At 40.3% G+C, this 10,746-nt stretch overlaps 1 protein-coding gene across 1 annotated transcript; it reads left to right on the top strand.

The window, feature by feature from the left end:
- The first annotated feature begins 4,651 nt into the window (after positions 1-4,651).
- rpe (ribulose-5-phosphate-3-epimerase) lies at positions 4,652-8,863 on the top strand. The gene is made up of 6 exons (XM_086267412.1): positions 4,652-4,865; positions 5,213-5,292; positions 5,370-5,509; positions 5,690-5,824; positions 7,992-8,078; positions 8,181-8,863. Exons 1-6 carry the CDS (start codon positions 4,744-4,746, stop codon positions 8,301-8,303), a joined length of 687 nt encoding a protein of 228 aa, XP_086123538.1. The 5' UTR covers positions 4,652-4,743; the 3' UTR covers positions 8,304-8,863.
- The last annotated feature ends 1,883 nt before the right edge of the window (positions 8,864-10,746 follow it).

Raw genomic sequence — 10,746 nt, forward strand, 5'->3', positions numbered from 1 at the left:
GAGTTTTGATCTCCTCCATACCTGCTTCATGCCCTGGAGGACGGGGCTGTGGCCCCCCCACACCCTCTAGCAGATCATTACATGAAGGAACCTTTTAAAAACAAGCGCGTCCATGCTCACAGGTGTACACACGGGTGCTCACACACACAAACTACACCCTTTTTGGCTCCTACCTCAAAGCACACTGTGCACTGTCGATATTACGTGCTGCACAATAATGTTTAATATTTAGTATTTACTGTTATATTCCCATATATCATCGTGATGTTGTTTATTGTATTCCTCTCTTTTTCTTCTGCTTGTTTTCTTTTTTCTTTCTCAACAGGTGATCCAGGTGATTGATATATGTATTTTTTTGTCTGCTTATTTACAGTAGTTGGTTTTTGTTTTTTTGCCCTTTATCCCTGTCCCTCTTCTCCACTGTTTTTTCCCCCTCTTCCTTTCTCCCTTTTCTTTTCCTCATCCATAATTCTGATGGCAAAAGAACCAAACGGGACAGGCAAATAAAAAAAAAAAGAAATGAGAAGAAACCTGCCTAAGAGAGCTCAGGCTGTGTTGCAGAATGAAGTTGGTCTTACCAAATATTGACTTTGAAGCTTGTTAGAATTACTCAAGCTGTTTTTGTCTGATATACTGTTTTTCTAATGTACCTTTGCCCACATGTCACATATAGCATCCTTGTAACGTGTCTAAACTTAAGATACATACACAAAAGAAGGAAACAAAGTTGATCAGGAGCATTAACCTAGCCGAGGGAGGTAGCGCCCACCCCACCCTTCCCTTTCCACTTATGGACCCCGACCACGATGACATAAAGCCAAGGAAGGGAGAGGCTAAAAAGATATGTTCCACACTGTCCTTCTGACCATCACAAAAAGGGTAATTCCTGTTTGTTTGTTCAGGCTTTTAGAGTTCAACTCCTAGCGAGAAGAAGGAGGAAGGTTACAATCAAGATGATACATAAAAGGTTTGGAGTTGCACCAAGTTCTTAATAATCAACAACAGAACAGGAAAAACGATAAAACACTGAGCAGCATGGTCACCATTTGTGTTCCTGGTTTTAATTGTGGAGGGTTAAGGGTCACAAACCCAGCTTATGCGTAAACATGCATATGTGCTGCTGAATGTGCATGTGCATACGATATCTGGAAGAGTACTTAAAACACAAACAGAGGGACTTTTTTTTCTTTTATGAACACACCATCCCTCCTGCAGATGATTAATTGTTATAGGATAGGCTGTCTCTATTATGTTGTGTTACCAGTATGATGGCATTAGCTGAGGTTGCCTCTGATTTGCTACTGTATATAATTAATTCTGGTACATGATTTACCTCAGAAGACTGTTAAGCTCTTTAAACACGTTCAGACATGCTCGGGAACACACACTGCTGGGTGCCAGTTAATTAGCAACCTCAACACCAGAGTCCTAATCTGCAGGGACGTATCGTTATTACTGCTGCCAATGAAGCCGCATGCCAACTTACTGAAAAAGTGTTGACACCTTGAATGCCGATGTGAGGCAAGTTTACTGGGAAAAACAAAGAACATTAATTCCTGTAACTGTCCAACCATGAAATTTCTTAAAATGGCAACTATAAATATGACGGACACACACTGACTCACTAGACCAGGGAATGGAATTGATTAGTCTTCAGCTTTTATCCACATCAGCTCCTAATTGTCCTGATGTGCTGCTGAAAAGACATTTTTTAACAGTCCTCACAGGCAAGTGAGATGCAGGAACGCATATAACAAGGGAACTTTCATCCACTAGCTCGTTGAGATCACTCACCATGAAGAAGTAGAAAATATAGAGGAGGCCACAGACGGGCATTTGAGGATTTTCAGTCATCCAAATAGACTGAAATAAATTGTGCTTTGAAGTGTGTGGAGAGGTCCACCCTCTCACTTTAGTGTTAAGTAGGTAAGATGAGATGGCGTGGTATTATAAGCAAACAAACATGGCTCATGGCTTCATTCATGCTTTGTAGATGACTACAATGTATCTTAAAAACTTGACAATATGACAACATGAACATTGTATGTGTTGGGAAAATAATATTATTTCTCAAAATACTTATTGAGAAATTGCATTATATGTAGTGCATAATCACTGATATGCATGTGATAATATGTGACATTATGCGGCTGATACAAAGCTGATTTTTCAATTTTTTTTGTTTTGTTTTTAAGAATACGTCAAGAATGAACAAGTACAGCTTGAAAACATCCGACAAATGACTGCAAGTCACATTCCTCAGCAGTCCCTCCTCCTCTTAACCATAAAAAGGTGTGTGTCCCCAGTAAACAGAGGCTTATGGTTGGCTGAAAGTATGTGCATGGTGTTAAAGCTGTTTAAAAGTAAGAATGCTTTTCTTTCATTTTGTGTTTTGGTCAGCTGCAGGAAAAAGAATGACTGCCTCTTCAACCTAAAACACAAATTCATCAACTGGGCTTGCCGGCAGTGGTTTGACCTTGAGTGTGACCCAAGTAGAAAGAGACTTTTCAAGCACTCCTAAATTTAAATTTTTTCTAAATCACTTAACGAGCTGCAGTGAATCACCTCTCTCATCAGAACGGCTCGAGAGAGTGAGACACTTTGCACAGAGAAAAACTGTGAAGGACTGTTGTATGAGCCGACCAATAAAACGCCTCTTTCAACAACTGCACCAGCCTATTATATGGTTTTCAAACCTCAAAGCTTCATTTTTGTGATGCCTTCTTCAGTTTCTTGAGGCCCCCAGCTTCTCTGCGGCACAAACGTATCCTGCCTGAGCCCTTCTTAGAATCTGTGTGTATCATGACCGCATGTCAATCAGGATAAGCCATGCCTCTAGTATTTCCATTACTGCAGTGGTAATGCAAAAACTTGGCCAGAACTCCTAAATGTCAAATTCTGTTGAGCCTATCTGGGTATAACAGCGCAACTCTTGTGGCTTCCAGAGTGCTGCAGAGAGGCTCAGCTCAGCTTTCTGCTCGTTATAAATCACAGCAGCTTATTCAGTCATCTGGAAAAATATTCAAACTATTTTAGGGGACTGCATCCAGAACGGTGAAAGCGACAAACAAATCACACAATAGGGAGCTAAAAGTTAACTGAGATGAATTATAACTCATTTAAGCTTCTATACCAACTTGTGCCAACTAACCATGAATGGGGGCATACCAAATGTGATGTAACATGTAAACACGTGTGTCAGGTTTTTAGGAGACATACATGTATTTGGGTTTTTTTTGTTTTTTGTTTTTTGTTTTTTTGGGGGGGGGGGGGGGGGGGGGGAATTGTTTCATTTACTTGGAAGCCAGCCTTTTTCAGTAATACTCAATCAAACTTTTCTTCACAGACAGACTTATATTAATGCCTTCAAACTAGCGATTGAGTCACGCTAACATATATTTATGACAGAGAGAGGTCATAAGAATAAACTTGTTAAATCTAAGAGAGATTCAACCATAAAGCAATGGTCAATTGCAGAGAAAAAGACAGGAGCAGAAAGCATGCTAAACAATTAGAATTCAGAAAGGTTACAAACAACTTAACAATTTCAGGCCTTTTTACACTATTTACTGCATCCAATTACTTTTTACAGCAGCATCCAATTACTTAAAGCGACTGAGGCAGCTGCAGATCGGGAGGTAGAGTAGGCCGTCTACTAATTGGAAGGCCGTTGGTTTGATCCTTGGCTCCCCTAGTCTGCGTGTTTAAGTATCCTTAGGCGAGATACTGAACCTCGAGTTGCCACCAATGCATCTATGCGAGTCTGTGTGAATGTTAGGCAAAGCACTTAGGCATAGAAAAAGTGTTTGTATTGCATATGTGTGAGGAATGAGTGAATGAGGCTTGCAGTCAGAAAGCAATTTGAGTGTGCAAATCGAGTAGAACAGAGTAGAACAGTGCAGCCCATTTACTATTTTGTGTTTGCATAATTATCTGTTGTGATGTCTCAGGAAATGGATTTGCCTTGTTCTAAAACTATACCAAACCCCCCCCCCAAAAAAAAAAAAAAAAAAGATTTGCTAGAAATTGTTGCACCTACTTATTACATTGTGGGGGAAATAACTATTATAGTTTTGTTTTGTTTTTCAACCATTTTTTTCTTCTTCTTTTTTTAAGAGGCTTTGTGATCTTTCTTTTTCCCGATCAGCCTTCTGCTGTTCAGATAAAAACCACTAATAGATGTAGGAGCTCGTTGCTATGAGCTCTGCGCCATCTAGTGTCCAAATGCACACATTGTCTTATCCTGAAGGCGGAAGTGTGACAACAAAACGTGAGAGAAAGTTATCAAACTACCCACTGACACTTAGAGCAAAACAGGAAAGTTTTTGAAAAAAGTTAAGATGTTAAAAAATACGTCTTTATTCATTCATAATTTTAGTACTTTATTAAAATTGGATAGTTGCCTTTAGCTTGTTTAAGCATAAAAATGCAATAATACATACTTTGAAGATATATATCGACGGGAAGAATATCACAAATGAAAAGACATATGTCTTAAAGACAGTCACACGTTTATCTAACTTCTTCTTAGCATAAAACACAGACTTGCATGATGTCCTAAATATCTTCGAAGCTTGTCTATGCTGCCTAGCTACATATTTCTCCACGACACGACGCCAGACGTTTCGCTCTCCGTTCTTGGATTTTATTTTGAAAGTCATCAGCGGAAGTTGAGCTTTACGGTACGGCGAGCTTGTCCTGTTAGGTGTCAGGCTGCACGCAGAGAAATACAGCATTAGCAGCATGGCTTACAGTGCGAAGATCGGTCCGTCCATCCTTAGCAGCGACCTGTCCTGTTTGGGCAGCGAGTGTGTGAGGATGATGGAGTGTGGGGCGGATTACCTGCATCTGGACGTCATGGATGGGTCAGTTGGTTAGCATATAGTTTACCTGTTGTGCTAGCTGCTAGCAAGCCAATTTCAAGCTCAGTACTTGAGAGCCAAAGTTGGCTAACATCAACAACCTAGCTTGTCAAAAGTTAAGCCGGGCAGGCGATATTTTTGTAACTGGTTTAAATGGAAGGCTAAAACCTTTTGGGTGCTAAACTATTACAAGACTGTCTTTAAAGTGTTATTGCCTTATACTTCTCCGTGGTAGTTTTGACATTTTTAGCTTTCTCCACACTTACGCAAGACGTCAGTGTAAGCTTTTTATGCAAGATGAAGAGCACAACAGTTGCAATCTAAAAGTTTCTCTTTGTTTCCTCTTTAAGGCACTTTGTACCCAACATCACGTTTGGCCATCCCATGGTGGAGTGTTTGAGGAAGTCAGTAGGCCAAGACCCGTTCTTTGGTGAGACTTAATGATAAAACAATCACTGTTATTGTATTGTTGTGCCGCACAGTATTGGGACAGTGTGAATGTTGCAGATATGCACATGATGGTGTCTCGGCCTGAGCAATGGGTCAAGCCTATGGCCGCAGCAGGAGCCAATCAGTACACCTTCCACTTAGAGGCCACCACCAACCCTGGAAACCTCATTAAAGAGATTAGAGAGAGTGGCATGAAGGTGAGGAAAAGACCCCAAAAGAAGAGACAGACTTGCTTTACTTATTCACTGCCTTGACGATAAAGACATCTGCATAATTATAGTGTAATTGTATAATTGTAGTGATAGGGAATTATAAAACCCCGGCATTTGTTATAAACATGTGAGTGTTAAAGTGACCCTCGCTCACTTGTATTACAGGTGGGTTTGGCTATTAAGCCTGGTACTACTGTTGAAGAGCTGGCTCCCTGGGCTAACCAGATCGACATGGCTCTGGTAATGACTGTTGAACCTGGTTTTGGGGGACAAAAGTTTATGGAAGACATGATGCCCAAGGTAAGGACTAAGCAAAGATGGAAGAATGACCTTTCTGAAAAAAAAAAAGAGTATTACACATAACCACAACAGAACAAATTGGATTTATCATACTTACTGAATTTACAATTTAGCACAGTGCAGTTTCTATACTCTTCATTAGCATATGAGGTGTGAGGTCATTGTTTGTCTTATTTGAGAAGTTTAAGAAAGGAAATTAAAGGAATATGCATTAAAAAATCAATGTGCGTTTCTCTGTACACTACACCTAAAATTATCCAAATAAAAATGCATAGTAAATGGTCATAGCATTAAAGACTGCACAGGAGACTGTATAATCATGGTAAAAAGAAAGCATGCACTCATAGTGCTTCCACATGAATTAAGAGGGTACGTAGCAGCCAGGAGCGGCTAATTAAACACACTTCATTAACTGACCATCAGTAAGTGTGAAATGATAAAACAATCAAAAAGTAAAAGTGGACGTTTTGTTAATTTGTTGGTCTGGAGGATTCAGGTGTGTGTTAATTCTCTAGGAGGAAGGATAACAGCATGATCTTACAGAAACGATTATTGCTATCCATCAATCTGGGAAGGGTTATAAGGTCATTTCCAAACAATTTGAAGTCTGTTATTCTACAGGGAGAAAGTTTGCTCATAGAAGGCAAACATTGAAGGCACTTGTCAATTTTCCATTAGTTGATGTCCCAGCAGATTTATCCCAAGGTTATTGGGTGCAATCCTCAAAGAAATTGCAAAAATCCCAAAAGCTACATCTCAGACTCTACAGGCCTCTGTGAGAAAGTTCATGACAGTAAAATTAGAAGATTGAACAAGAATGGGTTGTTTGAACGGGTTGCCAGGAGAAAGCCTCTTCTCTCTAGAGAGAACATGACAGCCCAGCTCATCTTTGCAAAGTTGCATCTGAGCAAACCACAAGACTTCTGGACCAGTGTCCTTTTGACAGATGAGACGAATGTGGAGATGTCTGGCCAAAGTGCACAGAGCCACATTTGGTGAAAGCCAAACGCATATCAGCACAAACAGCTCATACTGACTATCAGCACTGTGACAGAGGGGTGATAATTTGGACTTGTTTTGCAGCCACTGAGTCGACTATTAACTCCTCTGTATATCAAAGTATTCTAGTCAAATGTGACGGCATCTATCTGACAGTTACAGCTTGGCCCAAACTGGGTCATGTAACAGGACAATAATCCGAAACACAATAGCAAATCTGCAACAGAATGGCTGAAAAAAGAAAATAATCAAGGTGTTGCAATGGCCTAGTCAAAGTCCAGACTTCATACTGATTGAAATGCTGCAGTGGGCTCTTTAAAAGAGCTGCACATAAATTACCCACAAACCTCAAGAAATTGAAGCAACATTGTAAAGAAAAATGGGCCAAAAGTCCTTCAACACTGTAAGAGACGATAAAATCATGCAGTCAACTTCAAGTTATTGCTGCTAGAGGTGCTTCTAAAAACTACTGAATCATTGTCACACGCTGCTTCTAAATTTTGGCTTTGTTTTTTATTAAATGAATAATGACACAGTATAATATGCAGTGTAATATTGCTCACCTGAGCTTGTATTAAAATAATTATAAGCAAGGATCAGATCTTTTTTTTTTTTTAATGTCCTGGTATGTAAACACTTAGAACTGCTAGTGTATTTTACCATGACTATTCTTTGTAGCCAGCCTGCTGTGGGCAATGCTGGTTTTCCACAAGCATAGCCCACAGCAGGCTGATACAAAATATTGCATTGCACACTTAGAAAAAAGCAGTGCAATGGGTTCAGGTATATGTGAAGTATGTGGTGTATGAGTGCTGCCGGGCCTTTGTAGTGACCACGTACAGATGCTTTTCAGATGAATCTGTGTGTTCCATTTTGAGGAGGACCTCTTGTGTGGGTGAAAATTTGGTGTAAAAAGCAAAACACTGATCCAAGGCACACTCTGTATGATTTGTGCAGACTGTTGGTTGTTGACAGTTCTGAAAAGATTATTCAGTCATTATTGAAGCAGATATTTACCACAATATAGTGGTTTTGTTTGGCCTGCAGTCTTGTTGAAGGGGGGTGCATGTGATTAAACCGGCATTATTGTGTGCCTTTGCTCTCCTACTAATCTGTGAAAATTGTATTTGGCACATTTTGAGTTCTTTTCTGTGTATGTGTGACCCAGGTAAGCTGGCTGCGGAGTCAGTTCCCATCATTAGATATTGAAGTAGACGGAGGGGTCGGTCCTGACTCTATTCACAAGTGTGCAGAGGTAAACGACGCATACACGACAGGCTAATCAAATAACCGTCTAAAATCAAAATGTATATGCTTTTAGGTTTTCTTACATTTTGTTTGCTCCCATTTGCTCTAGGCAGGGGCTAACATGATTGTGTCAGGCAGTGCTGTGATTGGCAGTGATGACCCTCGTTCTGTCATCGCCCTCCTGCGCACCGTGGTGGCCGAAGCAATCCAGAAACGCTCGCTGGACCGCTGAGATGTTCTATTTATGGTCCTCACAGCGACACTCTACCTACCTGTCCCAGCAACACCACCACAGCAGCCAGCAGAAAGGAATCAATATGGACATTTCTGGATTAGAGGTTGAGGGTCCAAGTCTGAACAGGGGGCTTCAGTGGAGGGTGTGTGTTGACAGCCAAATCCAAATCACTTTGATGGAGTGAACTTGCGTCGTGCCTCCTAAAACTTGAACTTCATCCTTTTTGCCACAGTCTCCTGAATAGTTAACTCAAAACGAGTCTCACCTCAGCATAGGAACATCTATTTCAGGACTGGAGCCAATGCTACTCTGAGAAACTCTGTAAACATTCCTGAGTATTGTTTTGATTTACACTGTGTTCTCCCTATGAATCACAGAAATAAAATGGCCCAGATATCATGGTTCATACATCACAAAATCCAATTTTGACTCGTTCATTGTTGTTGAAATCACAAGCTATTTACTGTTATACTGAGTAGAAGTATTGTACACCATTCAATCAAACCATGAAATTTGATTTTGCAGATTAAAAAAGTTAAAAGTGAAAGGAAGTGTGTGTGTTCTTTGCAGTTTGACCATAAATGTGTATTATACATTATGTACTTATATCATTGGGTACACTGCTTAACAACACAAATGCCTAGTTAGCCAATTACATTGTATTAACTCAAGCATTTAGGCATAAAGAACTAGAATCGGTGAAGAAGAGTGATTTAAGTGACTTTGAACACGGTGTGGTGGCTGGTGTTAGAGTGGCTGGTCTGATTTTTTTTTTTTTTTTTTTTTTTTCCCAGAAACTGCCGATCTACTGGAATTTTCCCACACAACCAACTCTAGGGTTTTCAGGGTCCAAAAATATCCAGTGAGCAGCAGTTATCTGGGTGTGTTTGTGTCAGAGGTTGGAGGAGAATGAATGGCTAGACTCATTCAGATTAGAAGTCTACATTTAACAGCACACTACAACCAAAGTAGTTTTTCAATGCACAACACGTCCGGCCTCAAAGTAGACAAACTATAACAATAGAAAGCCGTACTGGGTGGTGGTGCCTCAATGAGACAGAACTGTAAGGTGCTCCTTAAACATTAATCTTGCAGCAATAATCTTGAATTCAAACCCCATTTTACATTAGTGGAGCTGATGAACAGCAGGTGAACATATTTCAGTTCTCGGGAATGAGTATCACAGAGAACCTGTCACTGCCGGCACACACCTGCCTGGATAAGGACGCTGAGGAGTGACTGTACTTCTTAAGAAAACTGAATTTTCATGTCAAGTTCTTGTTAACTTTTACTCAGGAGCAGTGGAGAGCAACTTAACTAGAAGCATCACAAAATGCTTTGATTTTCACCAGCATCCATCTGTTGAGCCTCACTGTTAACAGTGAGGTATCTGCATACAGCTCAAAGGATACTAAAAAAAAAATTACCCACCACAGCCTGTTTACCCTGCTGCCATCTGGCAAAACGAGGAGGGATCCAATGCTGTACCACCAGACTCCGGAGCAGTTTGTTTCCTCGGGCAATTTAGTTATTATTCTTTGTTAGTGCAATACATTTACAAAATTTGAATTTGTCATAAAACCTTGTGTTATATGTCGACAATTAAATCTTACATTTCACTGCAGCAGCCTGCTCGATCTCTTCTACTATTGATATTAAGTCTGTTTTTATTAATCCTCACTCAGGTTTTCAGTGTTAGACTTCTGCTTGTCACTGGGTATATTTTCCACAGCTCTTTTAACTCACGTGGAAGGAGATTAATGGCTCCTTCACAGAGAAAATCTAGAGTACATGATCCAAGCTGCGTGACTGGCTTCCACTGATTTTTTTTCCCCCCTCTCCCATTTGTACACAAGATGGCGAGTTTGGACAAAAACCTTTTTGATTAAATAGTCAGGGGTATATTTATTCATTTGTAAACACGAACAAATATTTTACAAGCCTCCAGATTAAAAACTCTGCGCTGTAATCTATGGTGTGTTCAGGCTTACTAGTGTGAACAGCAACGCTACAAATTCAGCAGATAATTGGACACAGAGTGATTGCTGTGAATAAGAGGAGCCGTCTGTCTCTCTGCATATTGACAACACTGCTTTAACCTTTGACTGCTTTTCAAAGACTTTTATTGCTCTGTCAGTTTCAATCATTACACTGAAAAAAGGGGGCTGTTATTTTTCAATTGATTACTGTCTCGCAGTGGTGCCAGTGTCTGATTTGTTTGAACAAGGAGAAATGCAAGTTTACGAGCAGGATGTGTTTCCAGGAATCGATACGTAGCATTGTATTTGTTGAATCACCAGAACCAGAACCTTGTTTTTCCCGCACACCCAGAAAGACCAGAGATATATCTGTGGTTTCTCTCATCTCTTTATCTGCTGAAAGAATCCCTCCTTGTCAATGAGAATCACCCATGACATACTTCAAACTGCAAGCAGCTCAC

This window comes from Aulonocara sp. 'chitande type north' Nkhata Bay, linkage group LG16 (genome assembly GCF_057382095.1).
Source record: "Aulonocara sp. 'chitande type north' Nkhata Bay isolate Kocher_YH1m ecotype deep benthic linkage group LG16, A_spYH_male_GT1.1, whole genome shotgun sequence".
Lineage (NCBI taxonomy): Eukaryota > Metazoa > Chordata > Actinopteri > Cichliformes > Cichlidae > Aulonocara > Aulonocara sp. 'chitande type north' Nkhata Bay.